The sequence below is a fragment of the Halichondria panicea genome, chromosome 8 (genome assembly GCF_963675165.1).
Source record: "Halichondria panicea chromosome 8, odHalPani1.1, whole genome shotgun sequence".
Taxonomy (NCBI): Eukaryota; Metazoa; Porifera; class Demospongiae; order Suberitida; family Halichondriidae; genus Halichondria; species Halichondria panicea.
In genome coordinates this window covers 1,634,389-1,654,949 of record NC_087384.1, presented here as the reverse complement: position 1 = coordinate 1,654,949, position 20,561 = coordinate 1,634,389, and the positions used below count along the sequence as shown (strand labels likewise).

The 20,561-nt window shown below is 39.4% G+C and overlaps 3 protein-coding genes and 2 long non-coding RNA genes across 8 annotated transcripts in view; all 5 read left to right on the top strand.

Moving 5' to 3' along the window:
- Nucleotides 1–20,561, top strand: part of LOC135339652 (serine/threonine-protein phosphatase 6 regulatory ankyrin repeat subunit B-like) — a gene marked incomplete in the record, with an annotated part of 1,209,744 nt that overhangs the window by 660,319 nt on the left and 528,864 nt on the right.
- Nucleotides 521–2,957, top strand: LOC135339323 (uncharacterized). Its single transcript, XR_010395981.1, has 2 exons — nucleotides 521–1,449; nucleotides 1,506–2,957. It is a non-coding gene; the product is annotated as an uncharacterized LOC135339323 (long non-coding RNA).
- LOC135339332 (2'-5'-oligoadenylate synthase 1-like) lies at nucleotides 4,212–7,240 on the top strand. Of its 2 annotated transcripts, XM_064535402.1 has the most exons (7): nucleotides 4,212–4,623; nucleotides 5,087–5,204; nucleotides 5,326–5,563; nucleotides 5,623–5,680; nucleotides 5,884–6,074; nucleotides 6,452–6,499; nucleotides 6,972–7,240. In XM_064535402.1, the coding sequence occupies exons 1-7, from the start codon at nucleotides 4,540–4,542 to the stop codon at nucleotides 7,195–7,197; spliced, it is 963 nt and encodes a 320-aa protein (XP_064391472.1). In that variant the 5' UTR covers nucleotides 4,212–4,539; the 3' UTR covers nucleotides 7,198–7,240. The 2 variants fall into 2 exon arrangements, with proteins under 2 accessions (XP_064391472.1, XP_064391473.1); XM_064535403.1 differs by lacking the exon at nucleotides 6,452–6,499.
- Nucleotides 14,581–16,471, top strand: LOC135339746 (uncharacterized). Its single transcript, XM_064536008.1, has 6 exons — nucleotides 14,581–14,789; nucleotides 14,845–14,968; nucleotides 15,242–15,570; nucleotides 15,728–15,900; nucleotides 15,957–16,004; nucleotides 16,061–16,471. Exons 1-6 carry the CDS (start codon nucleotides 14,718–14,720, stop codon nucleotides 16,287–16,289), a joined length of 975 nt encoding a protein of 324 aa, XP_064392078.1. The 5' UTR covers nucleotides 14,581–14,717; the 3' UTR covers nucleotides 16,290–16,471.
- Nucleotides 16,859–18,977, top strand: LOC135339864 (uncharacterized). Of its 3 annotated transcripts, none has more exons than XR_010396089.1 (6): nucleotides 16,859–16,998; nucleotides 17,053–18,036; nucleotides 18,112–18,169; nucleotides 18,322–18,431; nucleotides 18,511–18,558; nucleotides 18,682–18,977. It is a non-coding gene; the product is annotated as an uncharacterized LOC135339864 (long non-coding RNA). The 3 variants fall into 3 exon arrangements; XR_010396088.1 differs by having other exon boundaries at nucleotides 18,672–18,977; XR_010396090.1 differs by lacking the exon at nucleotides 18,511–18,558 and having other exon boundaries at nucleotides 18,672–18,977.

Here is a 20,561-nt window from a genome sequence, read left to right as displayed (position 1 = left end):
GCAATAAAGAGTGAGTTATTGGGTAGTACAACCGCAACCTATCAATGACAGGTGGGTGCAGGGCATACATCTGTTAGGCTATAGACACACTGAGTGTGAGTGGTAGACTATGGGCATAGGGCACAAAGTTTGCAATGTAACATTCAAATACCACACATGATGTACACAATAATATTATTATCTCGAGCTCACCTTCGAGGATCGAGGGCAGACATAACTTGTGCAGCGATCGCCTCTTTCTTCATCTGTCTAACATCTCCAGAAGGGCCCTGAATGTCGCTTGTGAAGGCTTCTTTCTTTTCCAGATTTCAAACACTTGATCATAGCTATATAGGTGGTTATACTGTCAATTTTCTTCAACCGAACGTCAGTTTGCTCGCCAGGGGTTAATTCCAACGCATCGACATAGAGTTCTACATTATCAAAGCAGGCAGCCAAATATGATACATCTTTTTGTTGGATTTCGCTGTCACCCAGTTGATTTGTGAAATAGTGCATGAGTTGACATTTGCCCACACTGCAAAAACACTTTTGTTATTGTGACACAGTTTGCTACCGGCACAAAATGTTATCTTGACAAAACGTTTGTCAATTTCCTGCAATTATTGTTATAACGACAAATCATAGTTTATTTAACTATTAATATAGTTTATCTAACTATTAATATTTGTTATTATAATGGTAGATTGTTATTTGAACACATGTGTTGTCATTTTGTCGAAGTGTTGTTGATCTCACATTTAGTGGAAGTTACCGTTCATTGTCAAATTAACATTAATGTGTGACAATAACAAATTATAAAGTTACAGCTAGAACTCTACTAAAAGATACGTGCAAGTTTGCATCACTGATTTCAACCTACTCAACCTATACTCGATTACCCTAGCTCATAATAAATTGTCTACACTGAAACATCTCAGTTGCCCTGATGCTTATATCTTTGCATGCTCATGTTCAATTGTGTATGTAGCAATTGGAGACTTGTGACTGGGCATGGTAAGTTACAGTGGCAGTGAAGAAGTCAGGAGCCTCCAGAGTCCTTCAGTGCAGTGCAGTGCAGGCAGCCTTCTCTCTAGCCTCCTTCACAAGGCCTGGCCGAAGAGCGGCCTGGGATCGAGGCTACCTTCTCTCTAGCCTCTAACTCTAGCTAGTCTCGAGGCCAGATTCTGATAAGGAGAGTTTGGCCTCGAGACTATAATTATAAGCTGGAACTATAGGTGTGGCATGAGGGGGCGTTCAGGAATAACAGGGCGAGGCCTCAAACATACTTAGCACATGGTGCTTGCAGCTGCACCAGACTGCAGCTGCTCATGCAGCTTTATACCATCACTGACTGCATGCCTGTACCCCTGGCCCTGGCAGTGGGCTACCATGTTCCATGTACACCAGCTAGGATCTAGGAGTCAAGAGTCACCTGCATCTGCAGCTTGAAAGAAAAGACAATTGCAAGTTAGTCAGTCAGGCTCATTGCTAAACTCAACTTATTGCCCAATACTCTCTTTCAGATTTTCTTAAAGAGTAGATAGTACCACCATCTCAAAGAAAAAAGTTAAGTTCCATTGCATGCTGTTGGCGCATGGCATGTACATGATCCCAAAACTCTCTGAATTCACAGTTTACAAATCACTGCTATACCGTATCGGCGTATAACTCCACCATGTACCAGCTTCAAAGAAAAAGGATTTAAGTTATGTTGCTCATTGCTAAATAAATGTGTTTACGTGTTTCTTCCAGCTGCAGATTTTACCGTACCTCGGCCCCACAATGTGTACCAGCTAGGAGTTTACTTAACCACCTTCATCGACTTCAAAGAAACGACTTGCAAGTTATGTCAGATTCCATAAAACTATATAGCTAGCTAGAGGGCAACTGTCCCTGGTTTCGACCTTCATCTGTAGCATACTGATTTACGAGTTTGTGTCTTCATGTGTCAGTTACACTGGTTTCGACTGGTCAACTTCGTCCATGGGGTGATAGCTAGTATACTGATTTACGAGTTTGTGTGTATGTGTCCTCATGTGTCAGTTACACTGGTTTCGACTGGTCAACTTCGTCCATGGGGTGATAGCTAGCATACTGATTTACGAGTTTGTGTGTATGTGTCCTCACGTGTCAGTTACACTGGTTTCTACTGGTCAACTTCGTCCATGGGGTGATAGCTAGCATTGTAATTTACCAGTTTGTGTGTATGTGTCCTCATGCGTCAGTTACACTGGTTTCGACTGGTCAACTTCGTCCATGGGGTGATAGCTAGCATTGTAATTTACGAGTTTGTGTGTATGTGTCCTCATGCATCAGTTACACTGGTTTCGACTGGTCAACTTCGTCCATGGGGTGATAGCTAGCATTGTAATTTACGAGTTTGTGTGTATGTGTCCTCATGCGTCAGTTACACTGGTTTCGACTGGTCAACTTCGTCCATGGGGTGATAGCTAGCATTGTAATTTACGAGTTTGTGTGTATGTGTCCTCATGCGTCAGTTACACTGGTTTCGACTGGTCAACTTCGTCCATGGGGTGATAGCTAGCATACTGATTTACGATTTTGTGTGTATGTGTCCTCACGTGTCAGTTACACTGGTTTCGACTGGTCAACTTCGTCCATGGGGTGATAGCTATAGCATACTGATTTACGAGTTTGTGTGTATATGTGTCCTCACGTGTCAGTTACACTGGTCAACTTCGTCCATGGGGGTGATAGCTTATACTATTTACATTTTGCACTACATATGTGTTGGTAACTATAGTGACTTCAATCTTTTGTTCTGTAGGGGCTTATTGTGACGAAAATGATCTGAGGGATGTAGCGTTCATGAAACCAAACGAAACGCCTGCAGTTCACTGTACTGGAATTTCAAGAAACGCTAAGTGATGAACACTAAAAACAATTTACTGACAGAAGAAATGTATTGTGCTGCATGTCATGTGATCCAGTGATCTTATTCTATCATAAACTCATTGTTCTAATACCGTTTGACCTTCTGCATGTGTGTACGTGCGCGAGAAAACAACTAATTAAATGACAAAGGTATAGTGTTAATTTAACAAAGAAATTCACTTTATAGCAGTGTTAATTCAGCATTCACTTTGCTATTTTGACATAGAAGTACAATAAATTGGTGAAATTCAGATGACATAATACTTTGTTGTTTTGACATCATTTCTTTGCTTGAATGACAAAACATTGTAGGTTGTTTTACCTTTGTCATTCTAACAAATATTATTCTGTCATTGTGAGATTCATCACCGGGACAAACTTTTGTTTGTTAAATTAACAAAAGTGTTTTTGCAGTGCAGAAACCGTTGATGAGCTGTAGCTATTCACTGGTTGAGCACGCGCAGATTCTACACTATGGAATGAAACTTAAAATAACACACTCATGCATATCCCGCTATAATTATGATACAACAACAAAACAACCAATACACACACTAGTCGTGACGACAAAGAGCGAGTGAAAGAGGCGTGAAACTATACTCTACTTGACAAGAAGGACGAGTCCACTTTATACCTCACATAAATTAAAAATCGTGCGGTCCATTACACGGGACCTAAATATAATTATGAAAGCACCGTGGATGCTGATGCCTCGATGGGGAGGCATAAAATATGAAGCTATATAGATATATCGATTTTACAATTCAAAAAGTGGTAAATGATCGACTACGATTGTTGCTAAAAATATGCCAAAAGTTTAAAGTAATGGCTACAGCATGAAACAGCTCAGTGCAGCTTTTTGCAGCTTTTTTCTCACTCTTGCAGCTACCAATAGCTATAGCGTTTTGGTGCTACTAAGTAGAGTAGCAACACTCCATGGACAAATTTTGCTACGCAACTGTTCTGAAAGGCTACAATGGCATTCCAAGTAAGCCCACATAATTATACAACTCGAGAAAGAAGCATTATTTTGCAAATCCACATAATTATTGTAATCGCGACTAGAAACTCTTACATGCACTCACTGAGCAACTGTAACACTCTACTCACACACACAACACACACTTATAGTCTAAGACTACGTACCATAATTATACCTCGCTGCTGTTATAATGACACTAACTGAATACGATGAATGCTCCAAAACGTATGGCAATAATTATTATTGTGTTATAATTATGATGGATTGGCCGGTAGCTATAAAGAGGGCGTGAGTGACAACATTCCCTGGCAAGCTCACAAATAATAATATTTGGGCAGCTGACCAATTTTGTAACAAGAAGACATTCTACATCTTAAAAGTACAACACAGACGTCTAGTTAAACAATGAAAGTTTGAGGAATGTGCGAGTTTGGCAATGAATACGAATGTTTATTGCAGCTCAATAGACAGTTATTATAAGCATGCAGTGCAAACTTGACGGCTGCATGTACAAGTGTGAGTATAGACAACAGTGTTGCTAGTGTGCATTATTAACTAGATACAGTGTGTTTTACTACGACATTGACAGCTTTAAAGAAGTTGAGGTTAATAACTGGTCGAAGCGATTATCAAATCAAGAGTTAATATAGCTACGCAGATCAGTTAGCATTGTATACAAAATGGCAGAGAGGTGCTCACCAGTGGTTGACATGACAATAGAAGAGGCCCTAGAAATAATGGAAGCTATGATGGATCTGCTTAAGGTACGTATATAAGAAATAACTGTTAGTGAACAAATGTAACCCAAGCAGTTACGTATAAGTATAATATACAAGTTTCACCACACAGATGCATGTCGAGCGCTTTAGCCGATTAAGAATTTGACACAAAGCAACTAATTTTAAAGACATTAACTCAGCAATAATGCACAGAAACTTTTGAGATTATTCTATAGCACAAACTGACTTCTTACCTCTAATAGATAATTATAGTTATCGTACATGATATAATATATAACGTATAGCGCAAAATTTTCGAGGTTATCGTGCACGAAATCTATAATGTGTAAATATTAAAGGCGTGGCTTCCAGTAACCAATCAACCCACGAACGTTATGCAACGAAATGCTTTTAGAGGCCTTTCTACAAAAAAATATAGTGCCTCGAACATTTTGCACTATATATACAGGTATACTGAAATAAATTTTATGTTAGTGACCATTTTCAGCAAAAGTTGCCTGTAAGGTGCGGCCTACGAGTACCGGAGATAGTACTAGGAGGGTCGCTAGGCACAAGGACAGAGTTACCAGAACAATACGATGCTGACATCATCATATACTCACCAGGTATATATATACCATGCAGAGGCTTATTACCATAACCACCTGTTTTTTCAAGCAGTTAAAAGAGTTTTGTCGACAATTTAACTCTGCATATAGCTACATTTCAACACTAACCCTCTCACAGACATCACAATTAAGGAGGTGATAAGGAATGGCTATGGACTCTGGCTAAACCAGATCAATCAGTTAATGCACTCGGAGAAAGACCTAGCTGAGGGGTTCGAATTCCATGCCCTCACAGACAAGGGGTTGCAATTCACATTTGAGGGGATTGAGATTGAGATTATGGTCAGTCCAAATTGGAGAAAGCCAGCTGACTTCTACACCTTCCTAGAGACTTTGAGACCAGCACACAGAAAATTGTGAGTTGGTACTAATTGGCAGGTAATTTATTATTACGCTTTGGTCTGTCTTTGTATAGGTTTACTCAGTGTGCTGCAAAATGGCAGATCCAGTTTCTAAAAAATCAAGCTACTCGGGTGAGAAAGAGACCGTTTACTATACTATAGGTGTCTTATAATTATGTGAAAGTATAGGAGACGTTTTAGTCTTGCTTACAAGCATGATTATGAGAAAGCAGTTCTGCCATTACAGATAATTTCATTAATACATAAAAAAAGTATCATCACTATGATTATAATAAAATTAATGCAGTGTGAGTTTTGTTGTTTATCCCATTTAGAGAGGTAATTTTTGTCGTGAGTTCATTCGTCGAGCAAAGGCATGGCGTGCGCTCAAGTGGAGGCAGTGTACGGGGGGACGAGGGAGGCCCTCCTCCTATCTGCTCTCCCTCCTGGTCATCCACGCCTACGAGAATGCTCACAAGACACTGGGCGTGTTCTCCACACTCAGTCCAGAGACACTAGCACAACAGTGAGTGGGCGGGTAGAGAGGTAACCAAGGGTACAATGGGCACAATGTACATCAATGAGTGGGTGAATAAGGGAGGTATATAATAGCTAAGTACATGCATGCATGTACAGTTAATGGGCAGGTAAGGAAGTAACTATGAGAGCATAGTATATATATAGGCCTAGCTAATAATTACATAAATCGAAAACATACTACTGTATAATATATATATATACAACATAATTATATACATTGCCTATAAATTATATTTCTGCAACTTTAAGTGCTATAATTATAGCTGATTACTAAAAAGTATTAATAAATGAACAAATTGTTTATACAATGTACATATGGTAGCAATCACTGATTTGCACCAACTGTAATGAAATTACTTGCAGTGCCACAGAAGAGCTAAAGAGTATTGTATACAACTGTGACAAAGTCAAGTGAGTTATAGCCGGTTATTCATTTAACATAAAGGCGACAAGCTGTTGCTATAACAGTATATAAAGTGGAACCTCGGCTACTCGACTTGTCATATTTTCACCACGATATAATCATGTTCAACTAATAATCAGAAAATGAGCGAGTCCATTAATGTGCATGCGCATTATCTGTTACCATGCTGCATGCACCATGCATGGAGACATATTTTCTGCGCATGTGCAGACGACCACATACACTAAATTTGCACTGCTGTTTGTTAAGTGGGTAGATAAAGTAGCAGGATAGACTCACTTAATCAAATTGATAATCATTGCACAACTGAACTTTACATAAGATCAACTGCTGTTACATAGTTCCTATGACATCATACATGACATCATACACTGTTATATTATAAATAGTACCAACTGTCACAAAATTAATCCCCCCCCCCACGCACGCACGCACACACACACACATACGCACATGCAGCATATACTGGGAGCAGTGCTACGCTATGAAGCAGTACCCTACCCTAGTTCCCCTGAGGGCACCTCGCATCATTGACCCGGCTAACCCCACACATAATCTGTACCTTACAGGGCTCGCAAATTTTGAGCCCTACAAAAGGTGTGGAGAATACGACACTGGGACGGGGGATTGGAGTTCTCTAATCAGAAACATTGGAACGCTAGACTTAAGTAAACCAGTAGAATGAATATAATTATCACAGCGTAATTGTGTCTATAACTATTCTATCGAAAAAATTAACATACGAATAGGGGCGTTTCACCATGCAGTATACGTGGGTGTGGTTTCAATATAGAAAATATTAGCCTGCATGCATGGGGGCCAGACTTTTTCTCAGAGGGGAGAGCGGCCGAGGGGCAAGAGAAGAAAAGGCCTGGAGACTCTTGCAGCAGTCCATGTACCTACATGCTCTTGGAATGTCAATAATTAGTTAAAACTTGTGATATTGGAGGTTGTAAAGAAGGAGTAGATGTAGCAATACTCTCATTTCGTATTCAAGAGGCAATACTCGCATTTATTTGGGTTAAAAATCACAAGACATAGGATATGCATTTCATTGGTTCTGCATGGCCACATTCTGCAGAGCACACGGAAATGCTGCAAGAGTCTCCAGACCTAATCCTAGGGCTCACGAGGACAATGGCATGATATAAACAGATATAATTATAATTATATATAATCATTATCTATCTACATATTCACCTACAGCGTAAATACATGCAAGAGACTGAGTCGAGTCGCAGCCAGTAGGCTACTCAGTGGCTGCGAGTAGCTAGCTAGCGAGTTTAAGAGTATGGTAAAGTCAAAACTAACATTTAGTAACGGGTATTAAGCTTATAGATATACATACACAGTATACAGTGTGAAGGCATGATCTCAGTCATGGAATAATAGTATATTAAACTGTCAGTACAGTTTGATCCCTAAAAACTCCATTCCATTCAATACCAGATGACATCCGCCGCCGTTCTTCAGAAACTTGTCAGACACTGAGTGGCTATATAGGTATTCACCATGGAATAACTGGACAAGAGCCAGGAGAATCAGAGCTTTCATAAGCTTCATGTAGACTCGCAAGCCGTCACTGTTCACCTGCAACAGTGACGGCTTGCGAGTCTAAGCTTCATGAGCATGCACGGGAAGCCATCTTTGAGTAATAAGGTCAAGTTTGGAATATTCCTGTAATAAAGTGAGTGAAGTAGATCTATATCGAAATATCAAAGTTTGTATCCTTCTGACAAGAAACAAGAGCAGTGCATAGCAGATTATATGAATGGCAGAGCAAACAGCATGATCACCAATTGTAAGGAATTGTATTTGAAGGTGCATCTGGAACACAGTGAAACAATAAAACAAGCTATATATATAGAGACTCCATGGTGGACAAAGTAGAAACACACAAAGTTACATGCAGCTATAAAAATGTTTAAGATTAAGGTCTATATATAATTATAATTATAGACTAGAAATTAAAATAGTTATATACTGTTTCGGATATGTCTACGGGATTTAGAATGTCATGCAAAGGCACTGCTGTAGTATACCCCGAGCGTAGTGAGTGTATTAAAAGTGCCTGGCTCTATAAAAATGTAGCAAAAGACAAAAAATCAGCACCCCCCTAAATGTCTCTAGCTAAGGTAAGCTTTCACTAGACTGAAAAATGAACTCTCCACTAGCGAAGGTTAATCGCACTGTCCACTAGCTAAGGTCAACTCTCTACTATCGAAGGTCATCGTATACTGTCCGCTAGTAAAGGTTAATCGTACTCTCTGGGCCACTGTACAATACAAATTCGATTCACAACGTAGATATACACAAGCTGATTCGAAGGGAAAAAGCATGAGCGTACAAAAGTGACAAGACAGTGGAACCCAATGAGCCAAACTCCTATATTTCATCTCCTTGCTAGCACACTCCAAGAGTATCACGGGGACTGTGGGGAAAGTTCAGCTGTTTTTACAAAGTGTGAGGACAGGTATAATTATGGCCTCTTCTTAGAGTTTATAATTATAATCAATAGTGTACATGAACTGCATGTGTACCAAAAATCACCACTAGCCTATAACCTATGTCCTATAACCTATGTCATTTTTCAGTTGTGTGCTGTGTTTATGTCTATACGTCTAAATTTTGTCTACGTCCCATTTTTTGGAAAAAAAATCAGACACCTGATGCCTGGCCATGCTGGAAAAGACAGTTTGAACAATTTCGAGAAGCATCAGGCCTTGCAGGAGAGTCACAGTCGAAACAAGTCAATACATTTTAGGAGAAGAAGCGGAGTCAGTCCTAGTGTTCACTAATATTACTGCTGAGGAGCGAAGACAGTATGCTGCAGTAGTGGAAAAATGTGAGGAATTTTTCCAAGTACGCAAGAACATCATTCACGAGTACACATTTTTGCGATTTTACTCTCATTCGCAGAATTAGCAGAAATTAATACCCAATTTTATGCCACCTTTAGGTACAGTATAGAACCTAGCTAATCTGGACCCTTTTTAAAGTTCGGAGACTGGACAAAAAATAATATTAAACTGAAAAGAAGAGGGCTGTAGAATAGACTACTGCACATGCGCACTTTATTAATAAACTGCTCAATACCTCACTGAATACAATGGCTATACTGCAAAGAAAACGAAAAGAGCTCACAAGACTCGCTGTATATTAGAAATTTGAGAAAAAATTAGCTAGCAGCTTTCCTTCTGGCCACAGTAATATTACATGCATGCATGTGCATGTGAGTGTTCTTTGTTAATGATACTTAATGACATCCAAAATTTTCATGTATATTTGAATGGGGGTTTAGTCCCGCTTATTCGGATTAGCGAGGTTCTACTGTATATATATACAGTCCTTTATAGTGCTTTATTTTCGAGGAGCACAATTTTTAAGGTTCGAAGCCAATCCACGGAAACTGTATTTTAGTTCCTCAAAAGTAAAGTACCTTACATTATTGAAACAATAATTGATATGAAGCACTATAATGATGACATACATGTACCTTGCATGCACTATTACGCTTAATAGTCCAGAGCTAAAGACTCTGGGCTAAAGATGATCCGAGAGAAGTACTCTCACCTCCTTCCTGCTCCGTGGTGGCCGGCCAATCCCACCAACAATGTGTACGTCAGTGGCATGTCTGGTCGGAGGAAGGACAAAAGATGGCAGGAATTTGCTACGAAGGTGGACAACATTGACCTCACCATATAGACGTCCAGCAGCAGTAGACACTTTACAATGTGCTATTATACGCTATATAATATAGGATATTCCAACAGCTGCATGCACATTTGTAACCTTAGCTATATACTCACGCATGCATCTGTTCAGTGTTTGTATAATTATGGACCAGTGCATGCAACCATGTATATATATTATCTATTATTATTATGCTTCGGTGTGCATGCGTAAGCGAGGTATACGGTAGTGTGTTTGTGTGTGTCTGTGCAGAGTGGTACAGCTGCTCGATCAATAAGTGCAAGTAAGAGTTTCTAATAGGCTTCTAGTCATGTTTTCTTCGAGTCAATAATGCTTTGTTCTCGAGTTATGCCTAGTTTTGCTTACTTAATTGGAATGCCATTGCATGTAGTTTTTTCAGAAGAGCACGTAGCCAAACTTGTTTACCGAGTGTTGCTACTCTACTTAGGAACCTAGCTATTGGTAGCTTCGAGAGTGAGAAAAGAGCTGCAAGGCTCTGCAGTGCTGATGACAGCCATTAATTAGACTTGAACTTTTGGCATCGATCTTTTTAACAACAATTATGGTTGATCATTACCCACTTTTTGAGTTTGCATGCAGCAAATTGCAAAAATGTTCAGTAATCTACAGTACACCAGTAATAAATATGCAAGCCATGCACCCGACTAGATACCATACCACTAAATAGTTATATATTGCTCTAGGTACCGCTGTAAGCGTTGAGTACAGCTACTCATTACCGCAACGCCCCTTGGAGGGTGAGCCGGACCATGACTGAAGGCCGTTATTATTGTTAGGAAGCCTCTCTAATTAATTAGAGGAGTGCAACCTCGCTAATTAGATAATAATTAAGCGTTTTTAATAATTATGTTGCTCCCCTAATTAAGTACTTGGCGGTAAAGAGGTGGCCTAGCCAACAGTCATAGCCACGGCTCAGTCATGTCGTAACGACAGAGAAGTGTATAGAAACCAAGGGAGGGTTGGGTGTGGGGCTTTAACTCAGATAGCTATAATCAAGCACGAGGTGTAGAGATAATTGCACATGCGCGTAGATGCTGGGCAGTACATAATGCAGTAGGCAGGGCAAGCGGAGTACCTCGATTAACCTTGTTTAACCGTAGATGAAGGAAGAGAAAGGGATTGAAAACGCACGTCATTTGACATCACGTTTTGTACGTTGTGTGGGTGAAACCCTTTGAAGTCTAGGCGCGTTACGCCTAGGCTGCTAAGCAAGAACACTTATTTTCGTCTGTAATCACAAAAACAGCTATCTTGTGGTTGGTTCCTCTGAGGTGAAGATGTATATCTATGGACCAAGTCTGTTCTGAGGGGGAGAGGTGGCCGTAACAGTATTTGTTCTACATGCAGTATCAAGAGTCATTGATACATGGAAACCACACCTGGTCTGGCCTGCGCCAACAGGTGCGTCTTCTGTGGTAATATTTCTCGTCTCCCAGGTGCCATATTCATTGTGACCTTATAGTTTCGAGTGCATGGCTTGCATATTTATTACTCAGTGTACTGTAGATTAAATGATGTTTAAGGTAGTTAAACCATAGATGAAGGAAGAAAAAGGGATTGGAAACGATGGGCGTGGTTGAATCCAGGCGTGTTACGGTCATGTAATCATTATTTAGCAATACATTGCGCACGAGATTGGCGCCAATAAGAGAGGCTGCTGTGGCAGTGAATCAAAGCTTATCTTCTTCTCATCAAAGGGCTAACATGGTAAGATATCTTGCTCAGGTCATTATTAGAAGTCATAATAGACAAGCTAAAATAGTCAGAATGCTGAGAAGTCTGCTTAGACCTGGTAACTTCTGACAGGAATAATAATACACTGAAAATACACTTCCACGATAAGACTGAAGAGTTTTGGGCTCAATAAAGGAATGACTACGTCTCTATTTACAGGATAATGAAAAGGATTAGAATGAGATACTGCTTTAAGTTCTATACAGTACAACTTCCATAATTATTATAATTGTATTAAAAAGTGGTTGAAAAAATAATGATAATGTAGACATACATTTGTAGTTGGTTCATGATCGGTAAAAGTTATTATCAGAGGACTTACCAAAGGACACAATGTAATATTAGAATCACTTGATAACTTCGTTTGCACTTTCATCTTTGGCACACCAAGCCAGCCGTCTATCTCTTGCAGCTTTTTTCCAATGCTGATATCTTCTTCCGTGTGGCATTCTTATTAAAAGTAAGTATGCATTACGATACAGTAAAGACTATTCTCCATTGTTATATGAATGCCAAAAGGGCTAATAATTGATCAGTGTTAGAATAGAGGGATTAAAGTGAAAGCATAACGGCCTTTACAGTTATAATTAGACTAAACTTTAGTGGAAATCTCGAGTTTCTCTAAAGCAAACAAGAAAGGGGAAAGACCATACATTAAAGTAGTGTACATAGAGTCTATTTCATGAAAGAAGCTAGGCAATATAGCTTTGAGTAGCCTCATAGAGGGATTAATATGCAAAATTTAAAGAAAACTGACCTTCAATGGCCCACAGCACATACATTTTATGTTCAGACAACTTTCCAAGAGTAGTATACTTGGTATTTTCTTTATGAAGCACATCTCAGTCGCAATATCTAGCTCTTGTTAACAGTGACAGAACATTCTAAAAAGTGGCAGAATCGACACCGCAGAAAGTTACTGGTAATGGTCTCAGAATTAGAGACAGTCTGCACAGAACACTGTTCTCAGTCCGCCCGTCTCTTGAATATCATCACTGACCACACACACTTTTTCCAACAAACACACACACACACACCTTGGCTGCTTGGTGAGGTACTGCCTCAAGGCGAGGGTCACCATTTTCTTCCGCTCCCTCAATCAGTTCTTTTCCTCACTTTATCCTCCTCTTGCGTGGGAACAACCATTGAATCTTATCCTTGTCCTCGGAGTAACCATGCACAGTAGCGGGCGATAATTATATTGATGCATATCCTCCTTGTAGTGAGACGTGTACATGCATGCATATGTTAGGTTAACTATTCAGGAATGTTGTGCCAAAATTCCATACCTTAGCCGAAAACGATGGTGTTTTCCATTGCTAAGCGATTATCCACTATAGAAAATGTTGGTGTTATATAAACCACCACATACCCACCACCTTTGGTTGCCATGGAAATCTTTTTGGACTTTTAGATAATTTGTTCACCAACACAATGGTATATCATCATATTTTCTTAGAAATGTTCCAATCCCAAAATATTTACATTTATGTACCATTACGCACCAAATTGCGTTTATTTACTCTATAGGCTGAATGCACTTGTATGTAAGTACATTATCAGTTTCTTGTTTTGTGATGATTGTAATTAGAACACACTTACATGTATGTCACATCACAGCACTGAGTTTTTCTACAATAATTATGCATGAGTGATGAAATGTGAGTCAAAAGAACCTATAATTATAGCGCGGTTGTTTTGACCGATCAGCTACTATATACCTACGGGAGGTTGCTACAACCTATAGCTGCATGGGCGGGTACTTCTACGTATGGCTGCTGCTGTGCATGGTTGCTAAAACCTACATATTATAGCTGGATGTTTCTACCTATGGGAAGTTGCTACGACCCATTACCAAGGGCGTATAAAGAAGAGAGAGCATGCAACTCCACTATCAGTATACACGTAGCTAGCAAAGTTCAAACGTGGGCAGAGGAATAATTATGTGCATTAATTTGCATTAAGTGCTAAAAATATAAATTTCGCATTTCATGCCAGTCATGCACATTCATCCGCCCACATTTGAACTCTGCTCATATGGAGTTGCATGAATGCCCTCTCTTCTTTTATACGCCCTTGCCATTACCAAATATGCTTAAAAGAACCTATATGGCTGGTTACAACAACCTGTAGCTGAGTATTTCTACTTGTTTTAAATGTGTATACTTTTATCTGTTGTTGTAACCCAACATGTGGGTTACTTGAATTGCACATGTTTTAACCAGGGTTATAGTGTGACATGTTGCACTGGGGCAAAGTGACCTTGTAAAAGTCACCGCCTACTGCTACTCTGAGTATACGACAACTGTTCTGCAAACCACTGTTTATATATTGTAAATCCAGCCACCAAAAACAGAACAAAAACTACCAAATTACCTTTTTTTTTCACATCTATATGCAGCAAGTGGTTTCTATGCTGGTTTCTATAATTATCAGAAAATGGTTTTCAAGGCAACAAATTAGTTATTACATGGCAATTCGTGCCACAAGCAGTTTATTGGCCCTTGTAGTAGATAATGATCTTGGCCTTTGTATTACATGTACTGAGTACTGCACAGGAAAGAGAGATTACTAGAACTGATTATTTTCAGGAATATACCCCTAAAACCTGGTAATTATACAACATTGACCACAATAGTCACCATTACAGAGAACCTTCTAGAATCTTGGAATCTATGAAACTACTTAAGTTGATATAAAAGAGAGCAACTGTTTAAAATTAGGCAGTAGTCTCAGACAGGAGTTTATAAGTTCAAGATGGCCTACTTTAGGAAACCTACACATGCTGAGGCTGAAGCAGCCATTAGGGAGCTGGTGTCTACTCTACAGGTAATAATGAGATATGCATGCAGAAATCTGTATAATTATATATGTTCAAATGCAGCTTAATTTGTCAAGCTATACTCATCCAAAAATTAGAGTGAGCGAGATCGTAAAAGCTGGCTCTATGGGACATGGAACAATTGTGCCTGGAAGCTTTGACATCGACCTGGTGCTCCACTCTCACGGCAAGCAAACCTGCGTGCATGCATGCATGCATGTAGCTGTATAGAGCATGCAACACCTGCCCATTCACTGGGCCTATATCACATGTAACGTTGAAGTGCTAACTCAGAGGGGCACCTGGAATCCCTATACACCTATAATTCTAGCTTAAAAAATTTGAGGCAAAACTATAATTATAGACGTGATCATCAAAAGCATACACTATGCACGCAAACATATATTATTATATTATAGTTGTGGCTTAACTGCATGAATAACACATGCATGTTGTGCAGATGTGAGCGGAGATACTATCATAACTGACGGATATGACCAACACATACGACGGCTAGAAGCTTTCATTAGCAATCGACAGGTGTTTGGAGCAGGGGTCATTACAGAGCCCAACATAACAAGATATGCTGTGCAGTTCAAGTACAAGAGCTACATCGATGTGGATCTCTTGATCAGTCCAGTTTGGTGGAGTGATTATCCAAACGATCCGACAATGTTTTTTCGGTTCCTTCGAGATAGTGTGCCAAGACACAACCTGGAAGTCATGCACAGATTTAGTGTGAACGCTTCCAAGTGGCAAGTGGAGTTTATGAGAAAAAAAGATCAGAAGGTACTATTACATATTAAACAACGAATTTTTAATCTTTAATGTGCATGCTTTGTGTTGCATGAATGCCTATACTTTTATAACGCTTATAATTATATCGTACACTGCATGCGTTCTGCTTGAGTCATCAGTAATATTGCGTGTATATGATATTTTATAGGTCAAGGTGTACATAGTCCGGGCTAAAGCATGGAGGAATCGCCTATTGCCTAAAAGTAGAGTAGGACGAAGAAGCCCTAGTTCCTTTCTAATATCCTTGTTGGTGCTTCGAGCCTATGAAAACCAGCAGTTGAGCCAAACTTATGGCTACCGTGGACACAATGAAGCTAGAAGGTAAAATTAATCACCATGCATGCACGTATTATTTCATTAAACTTATAATTATGCAGTACCACTGAAGAGTTGAAGAAACTTGTTCGGAATCACAGCAGAATGGAGTATGTTTACTTAACTATAATTATATAGATAACAAATAATTTGTATACACATGCAGCATCTATTGGGAAGACTACTACAAAGCTAGAGACTACCCCACCCTCTTTCCCTCGTCCACTCCACGCCTGGTCGACCCGGCCAATCCAGCTAACAATGTCTACCTGTCTGGCATTGGTACGTACCCACCCAACAAAAGGCCAAGTGAAAACGAGCAGGGCTGGAGTCAGTTTGTGGACAAAGTGCAATACTTTGACCTTGAGAAGAGTGTGGAGGAGATCACACATTAAGACCGTTCAAGAGAGCTGACTAACTTAAACAGACAATTAAGACTATATAGCATGCAGCACACAATATTATAGTGTAGTAGTGTATTATTATAGTAACTTGTTTCGCTGATGGCTGTACGATGCTTAAACGTATTATTTGATTGTTAAACGTATTATTTTGATTTTTTTAATTCGTTTGCTGACCTTTTACTATAATTATATACACTAATACCCTGAGGCAATTCAGTTGGGTATACTCATTAGCAGTGCATGCATGCATGCATTGTGTATAGTTCTAGAAAATTAACAACTATAGTAGGAATATAGCCTTATCCTTTATTCATTGATGGATTATTACTTTTCTCAAAACAATGAATATTCTTAAGGGACTTTTCATGGGAATCAGCTCTAACAGTATAAGAACTGATGCTATAAGCATAATAATGGTGCAAGACGTGGGTGCAGCTGTTGGGAGCATCAATTAATGAGCCTATATGGACTTTCCCTGGGACAGTCCCTTTGCCCTTTGCTGACTAATCTCATAAACACTACTTAGTCTATATACTACTGCAAAAGAAAACAAACACACACATACACCCAATTAGAGATATACACATAGACAAATAAGAACATAACAAATGGATTTTAGGAATTGCCTCCCCACAGCAATGAGCTACTCACTCACAAGGCTGCTAGAGAAGCAACAGATGAGTTGGCTACCCTCCTAAAAGTACTATAGAGCAACAGTAATGTGCAAAATTCACTTATCTGCTTTACATGACAGGAACAACAGCCAATTACTATCAGTGAAGTCATCAGAGCTGGCTCTCTGGGACAAGGCACTGCAGTGAGACTTTGATCTGGACATAGTTATCTACTCAAGAAGTGAGCACCTGCTAAACACAGAATAATAGTAAGAACATTATTACCGTAAGAACCTCGATTTAAGGCGACCCTCCAAATATGCGACACCCAGGAGCTTCAAAAATTTTCTGACCCCTAAAAGTAGCGACAGCTGCGTTGACAATTAATGTCGCGTTCTAAATAGAGGTAAATGTAGCCACCCCTATAGCTTCGATTGTAGCCCACTGGAAAATCTAGACTCGCAAGCCGTCACTGTTGCAGGTGAACAGTAGACTGGTCAAACTCCGTGTAGAGACTCGTGTTGCACCGTCAGCATATCTGATAAGATTCTAAGTGGCTGCGGTTTTCGTGACGTCACTATACTGCTGTGCTACGTAGAGTTTTCTAGTGGTACGTCACTATCAACGATCTTGCAGTAACCGTATGCGGTTAGTTGCCACAAATATCGTGGCAAACCTTACACGAGTCTCTACACGGAGTTTGACCAGTCTACTGTTCGCCTGCAACAGTGACGGCTTGCGAGTCTATGGAAAATCAGTGTTTCTAAGCGGCCTGAAATCGAGGCAAGTAGACTCTGTAAAGTTACCTCCAATTAGATGCGACCCTCTAAATATTCGACACCAGGACTTCAATACAATTTTTTAACCTCCAAAAAAAGCGACCTCTGGCTTCGTAATTATTAAAAAGTGTCGCTTTAAATCGAGAGAAGACGGCTAAAGCTAGAGAAGCTTGAGAAATTCTTGAAAAGAAGCAGCGATGTGCAATTTAAGAATAGGACACCTCACTCTGTCCAGTTTCGGTACAAGGACCTCATTGACGTTGACATGCTGGTGACCCCTTGGTGGGACAGTGTCTCCCAGCTGAGCCTGTTCTTAGACAAGATCCCGGTTCAAAAGCGCTTCCTGTGAGTTAAAATTCAAGAACAGAACTGCATATCAAGTATATATATATATATGCATGCATGCCAATGTACATGCAGGTTCTCAATTGGAGCCTCCAAATGGCAGGTGCAGTTTATGCAGAAGCAAGATAATGAGGCAAGGGATACATACATTATTATAGATTGCAGTTCATCTACATGTAACATTGTGCATGTACGTATATGTACCGCAATGGTATAGGTCAAAGTGCTTATTCAGCGTGCTAAGGCATGGAGAAATAAACAATGGCCAAATGTTTACCCATGCAGGACAGAAGAAGCCAAAGTCTTACTTTCTTTCTTTGCTCGTTTTGAAAGCTTATCAGCGTGCAAAGAAGAAATTTGGAAATTAAATCTTTCGCTGAATGAATGGCTGAAAAGTACGTACACGCATGCAGTTATCACATCATAGTATATACCCTTACATCGATCTATTCACGCATAATTATACCATAATAGGACCTCCTATAAGCTTAAAGACCTTGTTCTTAGGGAAGATCAACAAGAGTAAGTCGATCTATACATTGTAGAAGTATATACTGGCATTGTTAATCACTATATAATGTATAGGTATATCTAGATCTGTTACACAACCACACACATCACTCATTGAAATACAGTATTCACTAGGACAACGACTATACTACATGGTGGAAGGAACTGGTAACACGATTCTGCATGACACCCCAAAACCCCTCGCCTCCTGGACCCAGCTAACCCAGCCAACAATCTGTTTGACACCGGGTTCACCACTACACGTACCGGTGACAGGTCACATGATGAGGGGGAGGGGAACTGGGCTGAGATAAAGAAGAAGATTGAGACCACCGACCTTACTGTAGATATAACAGCCTAATAATTATAAGAGTATTATAACTCATCATAAAGTATTTAACTTTATACGTATTATGTTGAAATTACTAATTGAGAGCTAGACAGTGAGATTATAGGTACGGTATATAAACTTAACATGTTCCATTATTTACAGTATTTATTCTACCAAGATTACGCCTACCCTAATTGCATGCTACAAAGCAGCTATAGGTGGGATGGGTTTAATTTTTCGAAAACGATATAATTTTGTCTCGAAATTAAGACCACCCATGCAGGTTATTTGCCTCGAAATTACGCCCGCTCATTAAAAAACGATCTGCATGCGTCTGACCTGCAGCTATTGAAATACAATGCAATATACAACAATGCATAAGTAAAGTAGCTATATAATTTTATATATGTATGAAGAAAAGTATATAAGTCAAGATTCTGCATCAGAGAGTTGTTCCTATATATATATTCAGAGTCTTCAACAGAGATTTAGAGAAGATAGCTCATATAGATCCAATAATTACTGCTATTTGCAAGTAGACTATAGGAGACAAGAACAAATCAGCTCAAGAAACTTTTATTTTTTTTTAGCAGTGGACGTATTCTCAAGGCAAATTAGCCTTTGCAGGAACTTTCACTCAAAAGTGGGGTGGGCGTAATCTCGATAGAGTACGGTAATTATGCAAAAACAACAACCTATACATATTTTTGTGGGTTTTAATATTTCTGCTATTTCTGTAAGTGAGAGTAAAATCGCAAAAAATGTGTATACTTATGTCTAGCAGATAATTGGAAATGCAATGAACTTTGCAGCTCTCTTCTCACTCTTGAAGCTACCAATATATAGCTAGCATTCTATAGTGCAGAGCTAAGTAGAGTAGCAACACTCCATATAATTATGGACAAGTTTTGCTATACGCATGCACTGTTTTGAAAAGGCTGCAATAGCATTCCGAGTAGGCATAACTCAAGAACGATTATTTTGCAAATCCACACATTAAAATCCCCCAAAAAACTTTGTAGAATCCTATAGAAACTCTAACTTGCAGTTCATTGATCCTTGAACAACTGTAGCAGTCTACACACATACAGACACACATGCATGCACACATTATATACCGTATATGTTGCGCACCGAGGCATAACAAACATTAATTTCACAACTGCAGAATAGCAAAATGAGAAATTGTACTGTGAAAATATGCCACCTTAAGGTATTTACAGTGAATACTCCGAGTTCAGAGAAACTGAAATTCATGGGTATATAGCACTACAGAGTATATTCATTGAATTACTGCATTATCACAACTACAGGAATGCAATCCTTGTATGGAGTGAAAATCCCCACACACACACACATGCAGTGGAATGAATAGAGTGCACGTACATGCAGCAATAAGCCTATAAAGCAATTGCTATAATAAACTAATTGCTATAATAAACTATGGCGACAACCCAAGTCAGAGTAAAGAGGCCATTAAGAAAAGCTCGGATATTAAGCAACAAAGTTAGAACTACACTGATAAAAATAAGTCAACAAACTTTCCAGCTGGAATCTGTTATCAGTGGCTTACTAAATTAATTGACATCACACAGGCATCTGAAGAGGAAGAAATAGACATTGACATATCAGATGTTGTTGTTGGAGGATCAGTGGCTCATGGTACAGCATTACCTGGGCACTT

Excerpts from the sequence above, each read along its gene's own strand:
- LOC135339746 (XM_064536008.1), top strand. The coding sequence starts at position 14,718 with ATGGCCTACTTTAGGAAACCTACACATGCTGAGGCTGAAGCAGCCATT. Across the intron at positions 14,969-15,241 it reads CCTGGTGCTCCACTCTCACG|ATGTGAGCGGAGATACTATC; the intron begins GCAAGCAAACCT and ends CATGTTGTGCAG. Across the intron at positions 16,005-16,060 it reads CGGAATCACAGCAGAATGGA|CATCTATTGGGAAGACTACT; the intron begins GTATGTTTACTT and ends ATACACATGCAG.
- LOC135339332 (XM_064535402.1), top strand. The coding sequence starts at position 4,540 with ATGGCAGAGAGGTGCTCACCAGTGGTTGACATGACAATAGAAGAGGCC. Across the intron at positions 4,624-5,086 it reads CTATGATGGATCTGCTTAAG|CAAAAGTTGCCTGTAAGGTG; the intron begins GTACGTATATAA and ends GACCATTTTCAG. Across the intron at positions 6,500-6,971 it reads TACAACTGTGACAAAGTCAA|CATATACTGGGAGCAGTGCT; the intron begins GTGAGTTATAGC and ends ACGCACATGCAG.